At 47.8% G+C, this 24,917-nt stretch overlaps 2 protein-coding genes across 4 annotated transcripts in view; one reads left to right on the plus strand and one right to left on the minus strand.

Moving 5' to 3' along the window:
- Nucleotides 1-1,298, minus strand: part of LOC134411647 (uncharacterized) — a 23,050-nt gene extending 21,752 nt beyond the window's left edge. Inside the window, exon 1 of the mRNA XM_063145535.1 lies at nucleotides 1,227-1,298. Coding sequence (XP_063001605.1) covers nucleotides 1,227-1,246 — 20 coding nt within the window. The 5' untranslated portion in view covers nucleotides 1,247-1,298. The remainder of the gene's footprint in view (nucleotides 1-1,226) is intronic.
- The window catches only part of SLC35E2B (solute carrier family 35 member E2B), a 27,625-nt gene extending 2,708 nt beyond the window's left edge, over nucleotides 1-24,917 (plus strand). The window contains exons 1-9 of one of the 3 annotated variants that reach the window (XM_063145531.1): nucleotides 3,934-4,030; nucleotides 9,318-9,831; nucleotides 11,480-11,615; nucleotides 12,771-12,898; nucleotides 14,090-14,210; nucleotides 15,700-15,753; nucleotides 19,187-19,259; nucleotides 20,407-20,552; nucleotides 22,393-24,917. In XM_063145531.1, the coding sequence (XP_063001601.1) occupies nucleotides 9,468-9,831; nucleotides 11,480-11,615; nucleotides 12,771-12,898; nucleotides 14,090-14,210; nucleotides 15,700-15,753; nucleotides 19,187-19,259; nucleotides 20,407-20,552; nucleotides 22,393-22,639 (1,269 nt within the window). In that variant the 5' untranslated portion in view covers nucleotides 3,934-4,030; nucleotides 9,318-9,467 and the 3' untranslated portion in view covers nucleotides 22,640-24,917. Of the gene's footprint in view, nucleotides 1-3,933; nucleotides 4,031-6,516; nucleotides 6,570-9,317; nucleotides 9,832-11,479; nucleotides 11,616-12,770; nucleotides 12,899-14,089; nucleotides 14,211-15,699; nucleotides 15,754-19,186; nucleotides 19,260-20,406; nucleotides 20,553-22,392 lie in introns of those variants that run through there. The other 2 variants (XM_063145533.1, XM_063145532.1) reach the window with 2 other exon arrangements.

The following is a 24,917-nucleotide window of genomic DNA, read 5'->3' on the forward strand; positions in this document are numbered from 1 at the left end:
ACACACACACACACAATCCCTCATTGAATCCGTTACCAGCCAGGGAAGGATTCAGCCGGCTTGCTTTTCTCACACATGAACCCCAACAATGGTGTCATCTCAAAGCAGCAACCAATTCTAGATGAGCACTTGGCATTTCTCCAGATTTTGAAAGAAAAAAGGCGGCTTTAAAGCCCACTGGGCGACTTTCAGCCAATCACGCTCAGCCTGACCGACCTCACAGGGTTGTTATGAGGATAAAATGGAGAGGAGGAGGGTCATGTAAGTCACCTTGGGTTCCTTGGAGGGAAAAAGGGGGGATATAAATGCAACAAGTAACAAATTGCGACACTGAGTTTGCACAGGCAAGAGCCTTCGTAATCCTTCAAAGCCAGTGTGGTGTTGGGGTTAGAGGGCTGAACTGTGACTTAGGAGACCTGAGTTCCAGTCCTCACTTAGCAACTTTGGGTCAGTCACTGACTCTCCGCCTAATCTCCCTCGCAGGGTTGTTGTGAGGATAAAATGGAGAAGAGGAGGATCAGATATGCCTCCTTTCCTCCCAGGAGGAAAGCCAGGATATAAATGCAACAAATAAATAACAATTTGCAGCATTGAGTTTGCACAGGCAAGCGCACCCTAACCTCAAGTCTCATTAGGATGACAGCATATTATTATTATTATTATTTATTTATATAGCACCATCAATGTACATGGTGCTGTACAGAGTAAAACAGTAAATAGCAAGACTTACAATCTTGCAAGCCTACGCATAGGCTTACAATCTAATAAAATCATAGTAAAACAATAAGGAGGGGAAGAGAATGCAAGCATAAGTTCAAGGAAGACAAGGGGTTGAACTCCTCCATTCCTACATGAAAATCAAAAGCTAAGTTTCTAGTCCTGATGAGGTAGCAGCCACAACTGCGCCTCTGCACGGGTAGGCGTGTGTCTGCCAATTTAAAAGGAAATCCAACTTTGCAAAGGGTCTATAAGGGAGGTATTAAAAACGTTTTGGTGTGGCAGAACCCCAAAAGTTGTATGGAAAATGACGTCAGTGGGGCGTGATGACGTCGAGAAGCAATGCCGCGACGCAACAGTGACGTCACGCCGAGAGCCAGGGAGGAGTGGTTCTACGAAAGAGGGAGGAGTCTTGCCCGCTACTCGCCAGGCCAGTTAACAAGCCCCACCCTCCACCCCACACCCCCGGGCTGGCTACGGGTCCCCGCGAGGCGCAAGGCGGCAGCTACCTCGTGTCGGGCGGCTCCATGGCGACAGCAGATGTTACATGGCCCAGCGCAGAAGTCTGAGGCGCACTTGTGGGCCCAGACCATAGAGACTGGGAAAGGCTAGAGCGGCCCTACTTCCGGTAAACGCGGAAAGCCGCCATTTTGGTCACCGTCGCCCTGTTGATTGTGAAACTCATAGAGACAGAAAAGTATAGAGCTATACATAAACTCATAAAAGTATACATAAAAGTATAGAGCAATACATAAAATAGTGTGTGTGTGTGTCCTGTGGAGATAAGCACAACATAGGCTTGTAAAAACAGTTCCCTTTTAAAAAAAAATTTAATTGTTTTAAAAATAGAGGTTGGGGGGGGGAGTCGCCATGGCATGTCTATGGTAAAACTGCCTCTCCATAAGTATGGGAAGTAAGGAGTGGAAAAGCCATAGAGTTATATATGATACACACAAACAGCATGATTTTTGGTTGAAGAAAACACTTTAAAAGTCTTTTAAAAAAGCCATACAAGGAAAAAAAAAGAAAAAATGCCATTTTGAGAATGGTCGCTCTACCCTTTGGCATCTCTACACTCTTAGCGCGTCTATGCTATCATGAAAACGTTGTTGCGTCACTTCCTGTCTCGGACTGACTTCGGCTTCCTCTATAGACGCAGGAACCGTTATAAATATCCCTCTTCCTGATTGGGTAGATTGGTGGGGGGAGAGGGCGGGGCTTGCTTGTTTCACAAGTGGACTGGAAACTTGAATTTACATTTAAATTGGAACATAGGCTACTGCCATTTTGGATTAATGCTACCTCAACTGGACTGTGTGCTTGTCTTTTGATTTAAATGTAGGGACTTCAGTTCCTAGCAATGAGGACCTAGCTTGTTGCTGCCTCAACAGGACTGGAAACTTGTGGGGTATTATTATTATTTGTTTTAAAATTGAGTGTTGGTGGATGAGTGTTGGTGACCCTATGGAAAGGAGGACGGGGCTCCTGTACCTTTAACAGTTGTATTGAAAAGGGGATTTCTGCAGGTGTCATTTGTATATATGGGGAACCTGGTGAAATTCCCTCTTCATCACAAGAGTTAAAGCTGCAGGAGCCCTGCCCTCTTTTAAATCTGTTCACTCTGGTATAGCTCCTGCAGCTTTAACTGTTGTGATGCAGAGGGAATTTCACCAGGTTCTCCATATATACAAATGACACCTGCTGAAATTCCCTTTTCTATGCAACTGTTAAAGATACAGGAGCCCTGTCCTCCTTTTCGCATGGTCACCCTACATCCTCATGGCTCCTCTCAAGCACCCTTCTAAGCAGAACTATGGGAATCTGTAAAGATGGAAACATAAGGAAGGAAATATGATGGCCCATCTCATTTAGCATCCTGTTCCACAGTGTGCAAAACAGATGTCTCTGGCAAGCGGGGCGTGAAGGCCTTAGCTCTCTCCTGACCTTGGGATTCAGAGGTAGATAGACTGCTCCTGAACCTGGAGGGTCAATAAAGCCAGGTCATCTGGCCACTATTGGTAGACTTGTCCTCCATGAATTTGTCCAGTCCCCATTTGAAGCCATCTCAAGCTGAGAAAACACAATCAATTTATTGAAGGCAACCAAATATTAGGACCCGAGTTGTCCCATGAAGCTGATGGGTGGGAGATCCAAGACAAATAAAAGGAAGGACTTCTTCACACAGCGCAGAGTTAAACTATGGAACTCACTACCACAAGATGTAGTGATGGCCACCCATTTGGATGGCTTTAAAAGGGGGGTTGATAAATTCCTGGAGGAGAAGGCTATCCATGGCTACATGCCCTGATGGCGATGTGCTACCTCCAGTATCTGAGGCAGTAAGCCTGTGTGCACCAGTTGCTGAGGAACATGGGTGGGAGGGTGCTGTTGCACCATGTCCTGCTTTGTTGTTCCCTGACCGATGGTTGGTTGGCCACTGTGTGAACAGAATGCTGGACTAGATGGACCCTTGGTCTGATCCAGCAAGGCACTTCTGGAGGGCCAGGATCTCTTCTCGATCCTCCCAGAGTGCAGGACATGAAATAACAGGCTCAAGTTAAAGGAAGCCAGATTCCAGCTGGACATCAGGAAAAACTTCCTGACTGTTAGAGCAGTACGACAATGGAACCAATTCTCTAGGGAAATCGTGGGCTCTCCCACACTAGAGGCCTTCAAGAGGCAGCTGGACAAGCATCTGTCGGGGATGCTTTAGGGTGGGTTCCTGCATTGAGCAGGGGGTTGGACTAGATGGCCTTCTAGGCCCCTTCCAACTCTGCTATTCTATGATTCTTATGTTCCTATGTTTTATTTCCTCCCCATAGGGGAACGCCAAGAACGGTGGGCTGTATAAACACTAAAATAATGCGTGTATAAACTGATCTAGCAATCTACTCCTTCCAACCCTTCTTTTCACAAAGACACGTCTCAAAAGAAAATCACGTGTGTGCGTGTGTGTGTGGGTGTGTGTGGGTGGGAGAGCTGGCATTACAGCTTCCCGGAGAACGGGAGGCTCGGGGTGAAACACGAACCGCACTTTGCACGCGCCCAGAGGCAGAATCAATGACGCAAGGTTTGGGGCGGGGAGCAACATGTGGCAACGGCCCCGCGCCTAAGCGTGAGCCTCTTTAAGGACTTCAACAACCCCCAAATCTTCTCTCTTTCTCTACCCCCCACCGCCCCCCCCAACAAGCTTTTGTTTGGTGTTTTGCTCCGCCCGATTGGAGGAGGGGCCCTTGGCGGATCTGGCCGGGGAAGGCGGCCGCGATCATGGCTGCGGAAGACGAGGACGAGACCCGTCCGAGGGGAGAGGCAGGTGGGTGTTTTGGGGGGCTGCGACTGTGCCATCGCACTGCATTGCAATCGGGGAAAAGGGGGCATGTTTTGCAAGAAATCATGCAAATGAGTGTTGAAGCCATTCGGGAAAAAAACCCTTTTTTCCCTTTCCTTTTTTTAGCGCCAGACTTGCAAAATAAAAAAAATACTATTTGTATGTTCAGAAGCCCGGGTGGGTGGGTAGGATTGGATTATTGGGGGGGAGAGGGGAAGTGCTGGAATGATTTTTTGAATTATTGTCAGGGCTCATCCGATCTGGATTCACCCCGGGTATTGCTGATGTGTGCACCTCTCTCTGTGTGTAGAGCAGACATAGGGAGTTGATTTCTCATCCGTTTTAACCCTGGATCATCAGCCCCCACTTCCAAGTTGGTAGGAAGTGAAGCTGTCCTGGCCTTCTTTGACTTCATCCTTGAATTGAAACAAAACCGCTTTTGCCTCCCACGTAGGCAGATTCATGGAGTCATAAGCTTTTGTGGACTACAGTTCACTGGATGCACGTGGGTGGGAGTATAATCAGTGTCCCCCCTGGTGCCACTTAAATTATATACATGCAAGTCCAGTTTGACCATTCCATTTAAATCTTAAAATGCACATGAGGTCATTGGTGATAACACTGCCACCCTAGCTTTGCTAGGTTAATTAGCCCCTAGAGAAGGACGAAAAGCCAAAACCTTGATCTAGGTTCATGCCGAAACAAATACAATCAAATTTCTTAATAGGTTCAGCAGTTTCCTGCTTGGATGCCCCCTTTGAAATTCTTTTGTCAAACAAACTGAGCGTCTTGTGCCACCTTAAAATGCGGGCACCTTATTGTTGCAGAAGAGGTTTTTTGGGAGTAGAGCTTGCGTCATCAGACACTGGAAGTGTTATCTTTAGTTGGCCGGTGTAGAGAAAAAGAAGGTAAAGTACAGCGTCAACTGGCAATGAAATTCAAAAAGTATAGTTTGTTAATTAAAGCTGAAATATATGCAAAATAAGCACAGTGAGAGTTCACAGCAGCGGTAACTGGTGATCCCATGTTCTTAATTGTGCTGTGTGCATTGTTTGAAAGTTCCAAATTTGTTTTGAAGTTTTAAATCTTAAGTCGCCTTGGAGTTCTTCTTGGACCGAAAGGCAATTCAGAAATAATTTTATAAACTGATAAAGCTAAAACCATCCTTGCTTTCCAGGGTTAATTAACTCTTGTAGTGGGACAGCAAATCCCTGTCTCTATTCAAGCCTAAACACATAGAATCAAACCTTGATACATTTTAATTTCACACTGGAATCTCCCTTTGGAATTCTTCTCTTGGAGAATTGTACCATTTTAGACAGCGGTAAGAGTGTCACGCAGTTTATGAAGTTCTTCAGTGTTGCCGTTTCGGATGTGAGATTTGTGTCCATTAACATTGATATACCACTGAATATAATAGAATTTCTCAGCGGTTTCTCAGAGTTTGGTGTATGTAGACAGAGACAGACCTGTTGTCTGGTGCAGAAAACAGAAGGGCATTGTTGACCATTGATTTCGTAGATCACCTTCGAAGAGGACACTGGGGTTAATTAATATTGTTAAGCTAGACTGATCATGAATTGGTGATCCAACGGTCACCGCGTGAACTATCGTAAATTGCGCTGTGCTTGTCTTGTGTAACTTTAAGCATTTCATAGAATTACCACAGACTTGGAGAAAAATGTTAACAAAGATCACACACCAGAGCAAAGGTGCAAAACCTTTGCACAGCAAAGGAATCTGGCTTTGGAGCCGTGCTTTTTAACATCTGCTTCCTGACCCCGTGGACTTCGGTTTTATGAGCGACAACTCAACCAGTGTGGTGTAGTGGTTAGAGCAGAGCTTTCCAAACCCTGTGTCGCGGCACGTTAGTGTGTCGGCTGCAGTGTGTAGGTGTGTTGCGCGAACGTATTACAATTTATGTATGTGCCTGTATCTCTTATAAGGGGTTAGTTTAACTTCTGGTTTGCTAGTAAAACTAAATTACTGTGTCGCGAAATGATGCATGTCTAAAAACTGTGTCACCAACATGAAAAGTTTGGAAAGCTCTGGGTTAGAGTGTTGGACAGGGAGTTGGGAGATCCGGGTTCTAGTCCCCACTCGGTCATGGAAGCCCACTGGGGGACTTTGGGCCAGTCACAGACTCTCAGCCCAACCTACCTCACAGGGTTGTTGTTGTGAGGATAAAGTGGAAAGGAGGAGGATTATGTACACCGCCTTGAATTCCTTAAGGAGGGGGAAAGGCAGGGTATGAATGTAATAAATAAATAAAAATAAATAAACCAGACCGGTTTTGAGAAACCGCATCTTATCTGAGTCATGATCGCCTCTGTCTTCTGTTGTCGCTCGCTTCAGATCTGCCCTTTTCTTTTCCACATCACCCGTGCTTGAAAAGAGGAGAGGAAATTCGTGCGCCTTAACAGAATCGCCTCCTGTTTTTCTGTTTCCAGTTGTTTCCGATTTTCCCCGATCAGTCGAGGTCGTCGCGGCTTGAAATGTTACTTTTTCGGTCCTCTGCAGCGTGGTGAGCACTGCTTGTGACTTCCTCCTTTTTAAAAAAACACGCAGGCACAGGGACGCTCCGGCAAAGCACCGGAGACGATATCCCAAAGACGTGGCGTCAAATCACAGGCCTGTCTTTCTCTCTCTGTCCTGATGCCAGTTTAAGAGCTCAGTAAACCGGTTAAAGTCCTGCAGGCAGCCAACTTCTCTGTCTGTTTGCGTAGCTAGCTGAAGATCCAAAGATGTAAGAAGGTAGATATTTAACAACAGTACCTCTTAATTTATTTGTCCCTGCTGTGGTTTTCTCCCGCAGCGTCTTGAAATTTGATATGGGTGGGGGGGAGATTTTAATCATTGATGTAGCTTTTCTGGAAGATCGAATCAGTCCCGTATCTCAAAAGCGGGGAAACGACCCAATAGCCAAAAGTATTTCAATTAAAATATTTGATTGGTGGTTGTGGGGGGTCTATAAAACACACCGGGTGTGATTTATTTATTTTATTTGTTACCCGCCTCTCCCTCCGGATCGAGGCGGGGTACAACACAAATGCAAACGCCATAAAATACATATAATTAAAACATTCAAAACTAATACATCATTAAAAGCAGCACATTATTAAAAGGCGTCTTAAAATTCAACTGGGTAGGCCTGCCGGAAGAGATCAGTCTTTATAACTTTCTTAAAATCCGGAAGACTGTTAAGTTGACGAATCTCTCCCGGCAGGCCATTCCATAATCTGGGAGCGGCAGAGGAAAAGGTCCTCTGGGTACTAGTTGTCAGCCTTGCTTTTGTGTGCTGGAGTAAATTCTTCCCAGAGGACCTGAGTGTGCGGGGCGGATTGTACGGGAGAAGGCGATCCCGCAGGTAGCCTGGACCCAAACCATGTAGGGCTTTAAAGGTGATAACCAACACTTTATACTTCGCCCGGAAACTAATTGTCAGCCAGTGAAGAGATTTTAAGACTGGTGTAATGTGGTCACCCCTAGGTGTATCAATGACCAGTCTGGCTGCCATATTTTGAACTAATTGAAGTTTCCAGAATAGGCACAAAGGTAGCCCCATGTAGAGCACATTGCAGAAATTGAGCCTCAAAGCTACCAGCGTGTGCACTACCGTCTTTAGGTCTTCTGACTCTAGGAAGGGGCGCAGCTGGCATATCAGCCGAAGCTGATAGTAGGCACTCCTGGCCATCACATCTATCTGGGCTGTCATTTGGAGCGACGGATCTAGAAGCACCCCCAAGCTGTGAACGCAGTCTCTCAGAGGGAGTGTAACCCCATCCAGAACTGGTTGACACACCTCCGAACCCAGGTTATGGCCTTTGACAGCGAGCGCCTCCGTCTTGTCTGGATTCAGCTTCAGTTTGCTTTTCCTCATCCAGCCCATTACCGCCTCTAAGCTTTTCATTCAGAGTTCTCTTACCTGGGGGCTTACTCCCAGGTAAGTGCGTATAGGATTGCAGCTTTAGAGTGTAGGTTCACACTTACTGGGATTAAGTCCAATTGAATTCAGTGGGACCTACTTCTGAGTAAGCAAAACAGCACTCTTAGTGCGGTTTAAATGATGTCTTCAAACAAAAGCAAAGTTTTACTTGGAAATGCATATTTTCTGGACTATTTTCAGATAACAACAATGTTTTAAAGGCTGAGGGCATCATGTAAGGATTCACATACCCAGAAAAATATGTGCATTTTTTCGGAATCTGTATGTGAGCCGTTTCCTAAGGAATGTCGCCTGCAAACAAAGAAAAACATTTGCAATTTTGACTGACGTTGAATCCATTCATTACATTGCTAATATTTTTTTTATGAAAGAGTGCCTTTTAAGCAATGGAACCTTTCCATGCAAATATTCTAACGGTGGGAAAAAATTCCATCAGAAAGAGTCTTTTACCCTGCATCACAATGTATGATGTTAAATTTTCGTGGCTGAACATTTTTGGAAGTGACTTTCGGGACTCTCAAAATATCCTCTGAAAGACCTCTCTCAAAAGCCCATCTGGGAACGGATGCTGGAACGAACGGTACTGTACAAGTCAAGAAACGCACGTTGGACAGATTGCACAAAATCCATAGAGCATGTCTGGAGTGCCCATCACCGTTGTTATCAGTTCATCACCAGGCAAAGACCACATTATTATTATTATTATTATTATTATTATTATTATTATTATTATTCATATAGCACCATCAATGTACATGGTGCTGTACAGAGTAAAACAGTAAATAGCAAATTTATTTACTTATTTCTCTAAGTGTTTCAATGGGGTGGGTGGGTTCCCCCTCCCATTTTACACTGCATGAGTTTTACTGCCTCATCCGTGGTTGTTTCACAGCCTTCCCCAACCTGGGCTCCTCCAGGCATGTTGTACCACAACTCCCATCATCCTCAGCAAAGTTGGCTGTGGATGATGGGGGTTGAGGAAGACTGTTTTCTTGTTATTTCAGCAACATCGTTACTGTTTTTAAATGAATGTCACTGTAAACCGTCCTGGGAATTTTATTAAAAGATGCTATAGAAATACCCATGATAAAGAAATGAAATAAACAGAATAGAAAGGTATGGGGATGTATCAGGCATAAAACTCCAACCTCCTCTCTCCTGTTTCTTGCATGCTTAATAACAGGTGTTATTCACGTGGGGTGCAGGTGGAGAATTTCTGAAAATGCAGGCCCTGCACACCACAGCAGCTATCTTGCATGCCTTAGCAGGGATTATGTATAAATTTCTTTCTTTCTTTCTTTCTTTCTTTTAAAAATAATAATACAGGGAATGGAAAGGCACCCAGGCAAAAGCATGTCAAGTTATCTGCAAGCGAGAGGAACTTTGGTGGGATACCCGTGGACTGCTGGGCTAGAGGATTCATCCCACTGAAGCTGAGTTCTCTACTCGGTTGAGGCGCGTCGTTTTCAAGGCCGAATGCTGATCTCGTCCCTCAAGATGGCCGCCATCCCGAGCAGCCCGGGTTCGGAGAACGCCAGTGATGTTTCCGCCGCCTCGCCTCTCCTCCTGGAGGAAAAGCCCAAGCACAAAGGCTTTCTCCAACTCGGCTCCCTCTTCGGGGCCCGCAACGAAAAGTTCGTCATCGCCCGGAGCGACAGCGTGCCGGAAGAGAACGTTTTGAAAATCACTATCACCGAAACCACGGTCATTGAGTCGGACCTGGGCATTTGGAATTCCCACGCCCTGATCTACCTCACTTTGTGGTTCTTTTTCAGCTTTTGCACCCTTTTTCTTAATAAGTACATCCTTTCGCTGCTGGAGGGGGAGCCGAGCATGCTGGGTAATTATTATATGATGCTTCTTTTTCCCCGAAACAAAAAAGCAATGTTCTGGTTTTGGGGCAGGGTGCTGTTTCCCTGAAGTTTGAACACAGATTAACTGTGCGGCAATCTGTATTTTGCAACCTGTCGAACAGGCAAGGGGAACCGATGTCCCACAGGACAGATACGCTCTGCGCGTCTTCCATAACCGGCCAGCCCACCTCTCCCCCAGGCTCTCCCGGCTGGAAACACTTGATCGGAGAGAAGCCGTTTTCCCTGCTGAGCTCTGAAAAAGGCTCTCAGCAATCAGCAGGGAAAAGCTGTTAGGAGATTAGAGGGGTCAAGGCCAGGGGAAGGAAGATGCTGCGGGACACAGTCCTGCTTACTTCTGAGGTTTGCCCAACTTACTTCTGAGTAATGAAGAGTCTTGCCCTGCTTAGTTGTGAGTAGACATGCAGAGACTTGGTATTTGTGAGGCTATTTGAAAGTGCAGCTGAGTGATTCAGTCCGGATTACTTCTGAGTAGATATGCATAGTTTGTCCTGCTTACTTCTGAGTAGGTTTCAAATTGGTCAGTATCACATTTTGGGCCTGTCCACTTTGCCTTTGGCCCCCTCCTCGGACGGAATGTGGCCACTGAGACCTTTCCTGAGACTAGTAGCCCGCCTTTCAATCCCCACCCAGCCCCCAAGCTCCCTGGCTGATCTTCAGCCAGTCACTCTCTCTCAGCCTGGCCAACCTCACAGGGTTGTTGTGAGGCTAAAATGGGGAGCCATATGTGTTGCTGCGGGTGCCTTGGAGGAGGGGCAGGATAAATCGGAATGGATGAACGAGGCTGCAGTCCTGTATACCCTTACCTGGGCATGAGTCTCCTGGAACTTAGTGGAGTTGACTCCTGAATGAGTACTCTGAATGAGCAGTTTTTGGGGCACCAGATTTCCCTAACCAGGAGATCCATCCTGTACATGGCAGGATGAAGCCCGGGGAGGGGAGGGGGCGGTTTGCATGTGCCAAAACTGCATGCCAAAGCCCCACATTTCTCTGCAGTCCCAAATCCCTCCCTCCTTGCAGCACATCGGCTCGCCAGATGTTTTGACCCGCAACTGCTATCAGCCCGAGCCAGCGTCGCTAACGGCGAGGGATTCTGGGTGTTGTAGGCCAAATCCCCTGTCATTTTGGACTCTCCTTGGGGGCTTGGTTGTGGGGGCACCTGAGGAGCGGAGAACAGCAGAGCGGTGGTGGAGCGGAGGCAGGGTTTGCCGGGACACAACGCTGGCCCTTTGTCATTCGGGGGGACATTGGTGTCATCTGCCAACAAACCCACCCTGACTTCTCTGCTCCTTCTGAGCTTAGCTGCTCAAGGCACTGGGGAGGTATGATTTTTTGCAGCAACTACGCATTGCCGTGGTGCGTTTTCTCTCGAATGCGGAATTAGTTCCCATTCGCTCGACCATGAGGAATTAATTCCCGTTCGCGATGAAAACCAATAGAACTGGTTTCTCGATATGGATCAACGTAGCCGCCTGTGACGTTGGGTTCTCCTTGGGTGCCCACGCGAGGACTGTCCCCGCTTCATAATATGCCACCGGGGAGCAGGCGTGTTCCGTCCTATTCCAGGACCAGGAGAGAGGCAGGTCAAGATGTCCCCATTTCCCTTCTTCCTTCCAGGCGCCGTCCAGATGCTCTCGACCACATTCATCGGGTTCATCAAGATGTTCGTCCCCTGCTGCCTATACCAGCACAAGACGCGCCTCTCTTACCCGCCCAACTTCATCATGATCATGTTGTTTGTCGGGCTGATGAGGTACGGGACGAGACACTTTTGGAGAAGAAGCACGGGGCTCACTTGTTCGCTCATCCCTCGATTTCATTTTTTTAAACAAACAAACAAAAAATAGATCTAAGTGCTCAGGGCAGCTAATTTGTAGCCTGCCTTTCCTTGCACTGGCCGTGGTGGCTCACGTGAGAAAGTTTTTGTCCGCTGCCTCTGCTTTTCTTTTTAAATGTTGTGCGGAGCTATGAAGCTCTGGAACAAGGGGACGTAGGAAGCTATTTATACTGATTCGGACTCCTAGTCCACCTCCTAGTCCACGGAATAACGGGCTCAAGTGACAGGAAGCCAGATTCCAGCTGGACATCAGGAAAAACGTCCTGACTGTTAGAGCAGTACGACAATGGAACCAGTTACCTAGGGAGGTGGTGGCCTCTCCCACACTAGAGGCCTTCAAAAGGCAGATGGATAACCATCTGTCAGGGATGCTTTAAAGTGGATTCCTGCATTGAGCAGGGGGTTGGACTCGATGGCCTTGTAGGCCCCTTCCAACTCTACTATTCTATATCCTCCTCCTCCTTCTCCTCCTTTTATTAATAGATGCCTTTTCCAGAAAAAGACTCAAGTTGTCAGGTATGCTTTAGGGTGGATTCCTGCATTGAGCAGGGGGTTGGACTTGATGGCCTTAGAGGACCCTTCCAACTCTACTATTCTATGATCCTCCTCCTCCTCCTCCTCCTCTTTCTTCTTTTATTAATAGATGCCTTTTCCAGAAAAAGACTCAAGGCATCTTACAACAGGGATGAAAACCTACTAAAACGTAAAACAATTTAAATAACAAGACGTACTAAAACAACTAAGGGCACAATCCTATGCGTTTTTGTTTTAATGAAAGCTGGAATTAAATTGTGCGGCCAATACTTCATTACGCGGCTTTTGCTGTGCTGCTGCAGGATCACAGCAAACATGTAGCCCTCTTTTAGGAGGGTTGGCCTTCCCCTGAGTCGGCCCAGGGCTTGTTTTCTGGCTGGCAGTGGTTCCCTGCCTCCGGACAAAGGCCTTTCCCAGTCTGGTTTGCTCAGAGCCTTTCGCCGGAGACGCCTGGCTCATGCTGAATGCAGAGCGTGTTCTTCACCGCTGCGGATAAGGTGGCTATCAGCTTTATTATCCCCCTTTCCACCCCCCCAGGTTTGCAACCGTGGTCTTGGGCCTGGTCAGTCTGAAGAACGTTGCGGTTTCCTTTGCCGAGACGGTGAAAAGCTCCGCGCCCATTTTCACCGTCATCATGTCTCGCATGATATTAGGAGAATATACCGGTAGGTGCTGCTGCTGCAGGAAAAGACAGGGGTGAAACAACGTACGTGAATAGCGATTCTCCGAGTGCCTGTGCATTATGAGGCATTGGTTAGGCCCCATCTTGAGTATTGCATCCAGTTCTGGGCACCACACTGCAAAAAGGAGGCCAGCAAGCTGGAGGGGGTTCAGAGGAGGGCAACGGGGATGATTTATCTGTTATTTATTTATTTATTACATTTCTATACCGCCCAATAGCCGGAGCTCTCTGGGCGGTTCGCAAAAATTAAAAACACTCAAAGTATAAAACAACAGGATAATATAAAATACAATATAAAAGCTCAACCAGATCAAAACAGCAGCAGTGCAAAATTACAAATTTAAAACACCAAGTTAAAATTCATTTACAGACTGTTAAAATGCTGGGAGAATAAAAAGGTCTTCCCCTGGCGTCTAAAAGCATCTAACGTAGGTGCCAAGCGAACCTCCTTAGGGAGCTCATTCCACAGAATATTGGACAGAATATTGTACAATATTCTGTACAAAATTTCCAGAATATTGGCAAACCGGCATGACTCGCTGCAGATCAGGTCAGGTGCTGCAATAGGAACTAAAACAAAGTCATGGGGGTGCTGAGCATAGGAAAACTCCTCAAACTCCACCCCAAATGGATTTCTCCTACATTCCTAAGTCCGATGGGAAAGGGTGCTATACGGGATCATTTATTTATCATATTTATACCCTGCTCCTCAGCCAAAAAAGGCTCTCGGAGCGGCTTACACTTCGCAAAAAAGACAGTCCCTGCCCTCAGGCTTACAATCTAATAAAGACATGACACACAAGGAACAGGAGTTCAGGAGGGAAGAGGTAAAGAGAGAGAGAAATTACGTGGACTGGGGAAAGGGCTGATGGGATTGTCCTGCTCCCGAAGGAGGGGAGTCCAACTGGAGCAGGCCCCGATGTTTCCTCGGCCTGCTCCTGTCCCCTCGGTCCTTCTTCTTCCCCACAGGGCAAACATCATGAGTCCCTTTTGTCCGTCCTCCGTCTCCACGCACAGGCGAGCCAGACTTTCAGCGTCTCGGCACCGAGCCGGCACGAAACCACAACGAACGGGGAAAGCGTGATCAGTTGCGGGACGCTGGCTTGGGTTTTGAGTGCTGCCGTCTGAGATCTCGGTTGTTGTTTTTTCTCCCTCGGCTTCCGCCGGGACCCAGGACTGCTGGTGAACCTCTCTCTGGTTCCCGTCATGGGAGGTCTCGCCCTGTGCACCGCGACCGAGCTGAGCTTCAACTTCCTCGGCTTCTCGGCGGCTTTGTCTACGAACATTATGGACTGGTAGGTGCTCCGGAAGTGGTGGGCGGAGGCGTTCGGGGGAGGGAGAGAGAGAGAGAGAGGTTTGCGTGTTGAAGTTGTACCTAGGCATCGTTGTAGGCTGCAAAAGCGGCTGTGGGGCCTAAAAGTAAGATGAAGAAGCGCCTTGTAGGGGTGGCAAGGCAAGGCAGAGCTCGGAGGTAGAGCGCTCCCCTTGGACGCAGAAGGTCCCAGATTCGATTCCTGACATCTCCTGGCAGGGGGAACCCTCTCTGAAAACCTGGAGAAATGCTGCCAGGCATTTGGACAGGAATTTTGAAGGGCGGTGTGTGTGGGGGTGTCACCCTTGTTCTGTCCCCCTCCTCCTTAGGGTTGCAGACTTTGAACCCGTACCTTTACTTTCCTCTCAAGAGCAGCTTCATCTATAACAGGGGTGGGGAACCTTCCCCCCTTCCCTGCTTCCAAGGGCTCCATTTCCTCGGGACTGCACTCAGTTGGGTGCTGCGTGCTGGAAGTGGGCGGGGCCAGAGCCCCAGGTGGGTGGGGGCACCTCCTCCTCTCTCTCTGCCACCCTCATTTCTCTCTCTTTCTGCCAACATCATTCTCTCTCTCTCTCTCTCTCTCTGCCACCCTCATTTCTCTCTCTTTCTCTTTCTGCCACCCTCATTTGTCTCTCTCTTCCACCCTCTTTCTTTTTCTCTCTGCCACCCTCATTTCTCTCTCTCTCTGCCACCCTCATTTCTCTCGCTCTCTCCCTTTCTCTCTCTCTGCCACCCTCATCTCTCTTTCTTTTTCTCTCTGCCACCCTCATTTCTCTCTCTCCCTCATCTCTCTCTTTTTCTCTGCCATCTTCATCTCTCTCTCTCTCTCTCTCTCTCTCTCCCTTTCTCTCTCTCTGCCACCCTCATCTCTCTCTCTCTCTCCCTTTCTCTCTCTCTGCCACCCTCCTCTCTTTCTTTTTCTCTCTGCCACCCTCATTTCTCTCTCTCCCTCATCTCTCTTTTTCTCTGCCATCTTCATATCTCTCTCTCTCTCGCTCTGCCACCCTCATTTCTCTCTCTTTCTGCCAACATCATTCTCTCCCTCTCTCTGCCACCCTCATTCCTCTTTCTTTCTGCCAACATCATTTGTCTCTCTCTTCCACCCTCTTTCTTTTTCTCTCTCCCACCCTCATTTCTCTCTCTCTCTCTCTCTCTCCCACCCTCATTTCTCTCTCTCTCTCTCTCTCTGCCACCCTCATCTCTCTCTCTTTCTCTCTGCTATCTTCATCTCTCTCTCTTTTCTCTCTGCCCCATTTTTCTCTCTCTCTGCCCCCCTCTTTTTGATGCCCCCTTTTCTCCCCCCCTCCCCCAGTGGACTGGCTGAGATATGCTGGGAGTTATTAAGACTGTTCTTAAGATTTCTTTTATCAAGCGATAACCCTATAAACCTGCCATTACAGTAACCACCACCCTTGTTACTTCCCAGCGATACTTAAAATAATAAATGTCATTTCCTCCCCTCCTCCTTGCAGCTTGCAAAATGTTTTCTCCAAAAAACTGCTCAGCGGAGACAAGTACCGCTTCTCGTAAGTACCCGTCGTATTACAGAAACAAAGCTTCTCTCTCCTGTTCGTTGAGCGACCCACGGGGTTGGTCCCTTGTGCAGGAAGTCCAGGCTGTGGACTTCTAGGGATTCGTTGTTGTTATTTGTAGGGCGGTTGCCTTCTACTTGATCTGCTGATGTTCCCTGGTCCAGTTCCTTGCAGAGGCAGCTAAGCCCTTTAGCGCGCTGTCGGATCAAAGCCATTAAGGAAGTGCCCAGAAGACGTTTTTGTAGCCCTGGCCGGAGAACCGAAAGGCACTTTGGCTCTGATACCGCCCCAGCAGGGAAGTGAGAACACAGAAGGGTCAAACAATAAAAAAAGGGGAAAGAAAACAAATGACAGCAAGAGGGGAATATCCTGAGATTTGCAACCTCACGCTCTGTTTGCAAAACTGCGCCTTAAGCCAGGGGAAGCAAACAGATTGTATCTTAAATGGTTTTCGTTAGCCCGTTGTCAGAGTTTTAGCATTAGGACAAAGGGCACCTGCAACAAAATGTTGCAGCGTGGAGTGCTCCTGCTCTAAATGCTCAGGTTCACTCTTCCAGTTTTTGGTACCGCCCCCCCCCGCCCCCCCAACAGTCATTCGGCATGTTCCGCCCCCATTGGGCTTTTGTGCAGGGAGTTTCTCCTGTTATTTTATTTATTTATTTATTTAAGGATTTTTATGCCACCATTCAGCCAAAAAAGGCTCTCACAGCGGCTTACAAAAGTATTTCTTGACGGTCCCTGCCCACAGGCTTAAAATCTAAAAGACATGACGCAAAAGGAAAGGTGATTGGGGGGAAAGGAAAGCAAATTCAGGCACTACAATCTTAGTTGGAAAGTTCAGCAGTTAAGTTGACAGCAGGAGGGAGGGGGCTCTCAGCTGGAGCTGGACCCAGGCACGGTGGAGAGGTGCCTGGCTGCTGCTTCCTCCCTCACTGGTGGCCTCTGCAGAGACAGTTGGCAGCAGGAGGGAGGGGGCTCTCAGCTGGAGCTGGACCCAGGCACGGTGGAGAGGTGCCTGGCTGCTGCTTCCTCCCTCACTGGTGGCCTCTGCAGAGACAGTTGACAGCAGGAGGGTGGGGGCTCTCAGCTGGAGCTGGACCCAGGCACGGTGGAGAGGTGCCTGGCTGCTGCTTCCTCCCTCACTGATGGCCTCCCCAGAGTCAGTTGGTAGCAGGAGGGAGGGGGCTCTCAGCTGGAGCTGGACCCAGGCATGGTGGAGAGTGACGGCACTCAACTTGGAGCATCAGAAATAGAAGGAGGGGTTATTCTACCCCAGGGTTTACCAAGTAGCTCCAGGTTCCCGGCTTGTAGAGCTTGCAATCTAAGATTTGCCACAGGAGAGAGGATACAGCGAGACAGGAAGAAGACGGAGGCGCGGGATAAACGGAGAAAGAATATGTGGTCACTTCGTTTACAGTTCATGTACTTTGTAAATAGCAAACCTACTCTCCGAGCGCCTATAGTTCGGCAAGATGTACACGCTAGAAAGCAAACCAGGAAGTCAATTCACTATAGATTCTCATTTTTCTCCGAACTGGGAAACGGTGGTTTGTGGCTTTGGAACAAGCCGCGATATTAAGCTAAGCTCAAAGAGGGCTGGCTTGTTCCAAAGCCACAAACTACCGTTTCCCAGTCCGGATGACTTGAGAAACTGGTTTGTTTACTAGCTCCCACAGTGGGAGGAAGAGAGCGGCTGAATGTGTGGCCAAGAGGCTAATTTCACCGCTCAGCTTATTATTTATTTATTTATTTAGCACCATCAATGTGCATGGTGCTGTACGTAGTAAAACACTAAAATTGCAAGACTTTGCCATATAGGCTTGCGTTCTAATAAAATCGTAATAAAGCCATGGCCCCTTTCAGACAACACGGCCCAGCCTTCCTCAACCTGGGGCGCTCCAGATGTGTTGGACTGCATCTCCCAGAATGCCCCAGATGCATGCATTCCCTTAACCATTCTGGGGTTAAGCAGCATGGTTTAGCGTGTTGCCTGAACCAGGCCATGAAGAAGGGGAAGAGAATGCACCAAACAGGCACAGGGGGACAATAAAACCAACAGTGTGAAAGTAAGATCAAAATCAAGTTCTAAAAGCTTTAGGAAAAAGGAAAGTTTTCAACCGAGCTTTAAAAACTGCAATTGAACTCGTGGTCTGCAGATGTGATTATCCAAACACAACCACTGTCTGGTGTGTGTGTTTTTTAACACGGAGAAAAACTCCGTCCTCGGCTCTAAGCTGGCCCATTGTCCAAGATATTTATTATTTTATTTATTTTAGATATTCTTGCATTTATATCCCGCCTTTTTCCTGCAAGGAATCCTCCCCTCCATTTTATCCTCACAACAACAACCCTGTGAGGCGGGTTGGGCTGAGAGTCTGTGACTGGCCCAGAATCACCCAGTGAGCTTCTATGGCTGAGTGGGGACTCGAACCCTGGATCTCCTGACTCCCAGTCTGACGATTTAGCCACTACGCCACACACGTTGCTGATCGCTGCAGTCAGTAGCCCTTAACCCTGGCACCCTCCAGATGCCCTGGACTACAACTCTCATCATCCCCAGCCACCATGGGCATTGTAGTCTAACACAGTGGTTCCCAAAGTGGGCGGTACTGCCCCCTTGGGGGCGGTGGGATTGCATAGGGGGGCGTTAAGAGGTAAGGGGGTGGCAGGTGGTCTTTTCCGTACCAGGAGTTTTGGTTACAGGAGGACATTTCTGATCGCTCTCCTGCACTATGGAGAGTGGTTCAGAAGCTCCTGGTTGCATTTCCAACATCATATTTGGTGGAATGTAGTTTTAGTGTGGTCTGCCTACTTCTCTCCAAACAAAGAAATCGACTCCAGATTACTAAATGTGGTGATTTAAGACTCATGTTAAGTGACCTTAAACCGGACATTGGGAAACTGGTATCGCTTCATCAAGCCCATCCATCACTCTAAGAATTTACAGAATAGTGAGGTACTCGATCTGCCCTAGATACTAAATGTGATACCTAACATTCTTGCTAAATGACGATCAGACTTTGAAAAGATGGTATCACTGGATCACGTTCACCAATTATGTTTAATCGAATAAACTAAAAAAATGCAATTGGATTTTGAATAAATATTCAATGAATTGTTACTGTTTTGAATTTTATTATTATCTTCCGTAGTGGGTCGTTGAAAACCGCTGTTCTGAATAATGATTTTTGTAGGGTAGGGCAGGGGGGCGCTGGGCATGAGTTTGTGGGGCCCAGGGGGCGGTGACCTGAAAAAGTTTGGAGGGCACCAGGTTGGGGGAAGTCTGGTTTGTTCGTTTTTAAAAACCATCCTCTTCTTTGCAATGGTACCTCCAGTTCTGTTATTCACCTTTGTGATTCGTGCCTTGATCACAGTCATGCAAATCGCTAACCCGCCTCTTCTCCACCCCACACCCCCACTTCTACAGCGCCCCAGAGCTTCAGTTCTACACCAGCGCAGCCGCGGTGATCATGCTTATTCCAGCTTGGATCTTTTTCATGGTGAGCTGAGATCTGTGTTCTTTTCCACTCTTTGATCATGAAGTGGGGGGGGGGGGGGTGAGGGCCGGGGTGGCCTGTTTGCTATGGAACTTGCCGTTCCCATAGCGCTGTTGGTTGGGGTGATTCGCATAATAAAGTCTATTTACTAAGAGTTCGGCTTCTTTGTTTGACTGCAAACACATCAAGGCAGTTTGTCTACCGGTTGCAAGTGGAACAGATTTGTCTTAAATGTGTGCTGTAAAATCAGACATGTGACCAAGGCTATGTTCGGGTGGGCACGCCCCCTTGGTGCTGGACACGCCCCCTTGGGGACCGACCATGTTGTCCTCCTTTTTGGTTTCCAAAATATGGTCACCCTACTGTAGAGCCCTCATACAATGTGTGAACGCATTATTCTTTCCAACGGACAAATCTACATAGTTTGGTAAATTACAAGTAACATAACTTTTGGAGTGATGCCCCCCACCTGGACCGCTGTCTCCGGCCTGCTTCCCTTTTGCCAACAATTCCCTTTCTACTAGGGTGACCATATTTGGGAAACCAAAAAAGAGGACACCTAGTGTGTGTGTGGGGAAGCAGCTTTCTGACTCCTGCAGAAAGTACGTTATTCCCCCGCCACCTTAAAGAACCCGATTGGAGTGGAGGAGGGGAAAGGATTTCATTCCGCACCACCACCATCCACTCCAATGGGGGCCTTTTCTATAATGTCCACGAATGACCCACTTTCCCCTTTAAGACCTCAATTGGAGCTCGGGGTGGGGGAATGATGTGCCTCAAGAAAGCATGTCATTCCCTCCTGCCGTGCTAATGGCAGCCTTAAAGGGGAAGGTGTGTCATTCCAGGACATTATTGAAAATTATAGAAAATCCCCCCTGACACTATGGAAAGAACAAAAACCAGGACAAAACCAGGTCCCAAGCCGTTGAGGGCTTTAAACGTCATAACCAACACTTTGAATTCCGACCGGAAGCGTATAGGCAACGCTATTAATGCCATGGCCATGCCTCCTTCTCTGCTAAAAACACACACATCAAGGTTTGCAACCATTTCAAACCTTAAAAACCGATTCAAAACATTAAAAAAAAAAAGAAGCACATTTGAAAAAGCTAAATTGAGGAGATACTTCCTTTCCTTTCTCCCTCTTTAGGATGTCCCAGTAATTGGGAAAAGCGGGAAGAGCTTCCAGTACAACCAAGATGTGGTCGTGCTGCTCCTCATAGACGGAGCCCTGTTCCATCTTCAAAGCGTCACAGCCTACGCCTTGATGGGCAAGATCTCACCTGTAACTTTCAGGTAAAAACTCCAGGTGGTCTTGAGTAGAGATGAGATTAGAATATATATATATCAGCAGCTCAGGTTATTCAAGAGACCTTCCCCATATAGGCCGCCCTGGTTTCTACATTTGGGAGGAAGGTGGGGCAGGAGGAAGTATTTAGCACTTCTCCTTTCATGGGAGGCAATCTTGTTTATTTCTCTCTGCCCGTGGTGCACGCGGATCTGGATTCAGTGAGGGTTGATGTGTTGGGAATATCCCTGATATGGGGAAAGGGCGGAAGGGTGGGTTTAGTGACTGCTTGCACCGTTCCTCTGATTCCATGGGCATCACAACCCTCCGGACTGTCACTTGGCGTATTTTGCACTCAGACTCCGTTCATGAGGACTAGGACCTTACAGGTTGGACCATGAGTATTCTGTATTTTTTTTTTAAAAAAAATAGAAATCAAAATCCTGCAGCAGAATACAGACTGCACTTTGCGTAATGCAAAGTTTTTGCATTACGGTTTTTGTGAACCGCCCAGAGAGCTCCGGCTATTGGGCGGTATAGAAATGTAATAAATAAATAAATAAATAAATATTAAGAGCACTTGTGCAAGTTAAGTTAATTACTGATGTTCATTTGGCCATTGTGCGAAGGAGGGCCTTCTCTGTTGTGCCACCCTCCGTGAGGAATTATCTCCTCCTTGAGACCAGCTGGGTTCAAGGGGGAGATAATTGGAGTGTTTCCACCAACTACTTAACCCTTTTGTTTGCCTGGGCTTAGCATAGCCAGCCAGCCCTGGGATATTTTATTCTTGTATTACAGTCTTACGGATTGGTTTGATTATTATTTTTTTATCATGATTTTATCGAGTGAACCGCTTTGAGATGCATGTGTGCATGTGTGTGTGTGTATTTTAATTAAAAGCTTTATAGAAACGTTCTTAAATCAATCAATAAAGGTAAATGTAATCATAAAAATAAATAGATATTCCAGTGGTTGGATATTTCGTGGCAGGCTCACGGTGCTGTTCAAGGCGGGAGCGCAAGAAAGGTCACCTGGTAAATTGCTGGATGATTTGCAGTAAATCTGATTCAGTTCAGATTTATGAACACTGTCTAATAAATAAAATGTGAACAGGGACAAAATTAATTAAACAGCAATCCGCAAGAAACCAACTAAACTAATTGTTACAGTTTGAGAAGGTACCGTTGATAAGCACTCTTCGTGCCCGATTCTACAGCCAACTGTGGATCCACCTAATAGTTGTTCCGTTGAGATTTATTTGGGTCACTCTTTTCAATTGAAAGAGCCTCGTGTGGCACAGAGCGGTAAAGCCGCAGTTTCTGCAGCTGAAACTCTCCCCACACAGCCTGAGTTCGATCCCAGCGGAAGCTGGTTTCAGGCAGCCGGCTCGGGTCGACTCAGCCTTCCATCCTCTCGAGGTCAGTAAAATGAGTACCCAGTTAGCTGGGGGAAAGGTAATAATGGCCAGGGAAGGCAACGGCAAACCACCCCGCTCTAAGGCCTGCCAAGAAAACGTCAGCGAAAGCTGGCGTCCCTCCAAGAGTCAGTAATGACTCAGTGCTGGCACGAGAGGTTCCTTTCCTTTCCTTCCTTTCAACTGAAAAGATAGTCGTGAAAAGGTTGAAATGCTATATGGGTGATGTGAGAATGCCTAACGCTTGTTTGTGTAAGCGAGTCTCTCATGTTTATGATCTGCCCTCGCCGTCCGAATTCGCTATTGGAGGGACTGGCGCTGTCGGTATTATTCCAGCGTTGCAGTATTGGAAGGGTGTTGGATCAGGACGGTCTGCCCGAGGCTCGAGGCCTAGCCGTGCCTTCTCACTCGCTTCTTTTCCTTGCCCTTTCCAGCGTCGCCAGCACGGTGAAGCACGCCCTCTCCATCTGGCTCAGCATCATCGTCTTCGGTAACAAGATCACCAGCCTTTCGGCCATCGGGACCGTCTTCGTGACGGTCGGGGTTCTGCTATATAACAAGGCAAAGCAGCGTCAGCAAGAAGCCATTCAGAGCCTCGCAGCTGTGTCTTCGCCTCTAGCCACGTCGCAGAATGGCGCCACGGAGCCGCTAATTCCCAAGGACCTCAAGCCGTATGAATGAGACCAGCCTCTCGCCCTCCGCTGTGCCAGCCTGAGACCCGTTGCGCTCGCAGGGCAGGGGATGGTTCGCAGTCGAGCAAAACGGGAGGCGGGCCGTTGCAAAGGTCTCTGAGAAGCAGCAGAGTGTTCCGGATCAGTTGGCCTTGCGTTCGGCTCGTGACTCTTATATCAAAACCAAACGCACGCAGGTAAGGAGGCGGCTTCTGGAGTCCAGCCTCTGCCCAAGCAATGTGAAATATGGCGCGTTTCCCCGTCGGCATGGGTGCAGCGGGCTGGAAACGCCTCCATTGCAGGGTGTGGACATCTTTTGCCGAAATGGAATTTCAGAAGGCAAAGCGGTGGTTGGTTTTGTCCCGATTCCCACACCGTGATAGAGTGTTGACTGGTGGGAGATGCAAACCAGCAAAGGAGACCCGTTGGGGCTGCCCGGCCCCCTAACCACTAGCCTGCTGCGTGTTGGATATGCACCCGTAGACACCCTCAACCTCACATGCACTCTCGGATGGGCCAAATCTAGGAACAGAAGCCACTATGTATGTTTAGGGGAAAACCTCCTTTGATGTTCAGCCATCGATGAGATGACATCAGCAACTTTGACAGCAATCCTACGCACACGCACGCACAGTTTAAATGTCATTCCCCCCCTGAACTGACATTTATAAAGTGTTCTTAGACACAGGCTTGGGCAATGCTTTGCACCACGGATTGGGAGGGAGAAGAATTTGAGCCTTGTTTGTTTTCGTTTTTGAGACTGTACAAGCAGGCAGTAAATAAGGGACTCCTGGAAACGCAAGTTTCCTGTTTAATGAATGTCAACGAGGCGTTCTTCCGGGAAAGGGCCCCGAAACAGAATCGGAGGAGGGAGAGGCACAAGGGCAGTCTCTCTCTCTCTCTCTCTCTCTCTCTCTCTCTCTCTCTAAATATGGCAGAGTTGCGCCTATCACCTCTTGGGGTTAAGGGGTTAACGCACAAGATTATAAAGGCAGGGGGGTGGAGGAAGCAGGGCTCAGCATTCTGTTCTGAATTATGATGTACAGCTCTGGTCGGCAACTAGCTTGGCCGGAAAGCTGCTTTGAGAAGGGAGTGAGTTTGGGCAGGGCAGAGCTCCCCTCTCTTATCCCTGCCGGCAAACCCCGTTAGGAACACAGGGAGCCGCCTTCTTATACCAGGGCAAGACTATTTCTCCATTCAGCCCAGGATTACTCGCTCTTGGCTGGAAGCGGTTCTCCGGCGTTTCCGGCCCAGCGTTTTTCCTGCTACCTGAACCTTCTGACTGGAGATGCCAAGGATGGAACCTGTAGAGAATAGGCCGCAGTTCAGGTTTGGAGCGAAACCTGAGTTCATTCACCCGGCGCTGTCTGTTCCTTATTTAGCACTTCTCCTTTCGTGGGAGGCAATCTTGTTTATTTCTCTCTGCCCGTGGTGCACGCGGATCTGGATTCAGTGAGGGTTGATGTGTTGGGAATATCCCTGATATGGGGAAAGGGCGGAAGCGACTTGATGGGAGGGACCAGAGTTAGAACTGCACTGAATGGACAAAAGGTGAGAGCCACACAGCCAGGGGTCTGAGCCCACAAATTAGCAGTCGCATTGGCAGACTTAATAGAGTCACCTTTACAAGGCTTGCTAACCCCACACACTGCTTTGTATCTCGGTGAATTTCAGCAGGTTTCCGTGCTTTGTAAAAGAAAAGGGGGGAAAAAGCAGCCCACCACATCGCTTGGGCTGCCGCCTCACCTGATGAATTGCATCTTAAGTGTCTTCATCATCAAGCACAATCCTGGGCGTATCTACCTAGAAGTAAGCCCCATTGAGTTCAATAGGGTTTACTCCAAGGGAAGTAGGACTTGGATTGCAGCTTAAATCCACATACATTTGCCTACGAATGAAATGAAATGAAATGGTGGACAGGGCAGGGAAGCATTCTTCGTTTTGAGGTGACGACTTTGCCTTCCTTAAGAGGCATTCTCTCCTTGGTGTACAGCGATGCTTGTTCCAAACTGATTTTTCTGCGTAAGTACTTCAATCTCGTTTGTTTGTTTTTAAATCTGCCTGACTAACGTTTGCGTGCACTTTTTAACGGCCCGGAAGGCTTTCAGATTGGTTCGACTAAGCCATCCATTGACCGTAAACGTATCGGTCCTAAATCCTCATAGAGAAACGTGTATGTTTTTCAGCGTCTCATCCTCAGAGGGCCAGGCTCGGAATGAATGTAGCAGTCCGTAATGAAATAAGATTCTACTAGTTTTATTTAAAGGATTTCCGGGTTCTAGTAAAAA

Source organism: Elgaria multicarinata, chromosome 20 (assembly GCF_023053635.1).
Source record: "Elgaria multicarinata webbii isolate HBS135686 ecotype San Diego chromosome 20, rElgMul1.1.pri, whole genome shotgun sequence".
Lineage (NCBI taxonomy): Eukaryota > Metazoa > Chordata > Lepidosauria > Squamata > Anguidae > Elgaria > Elgaria multicarinata.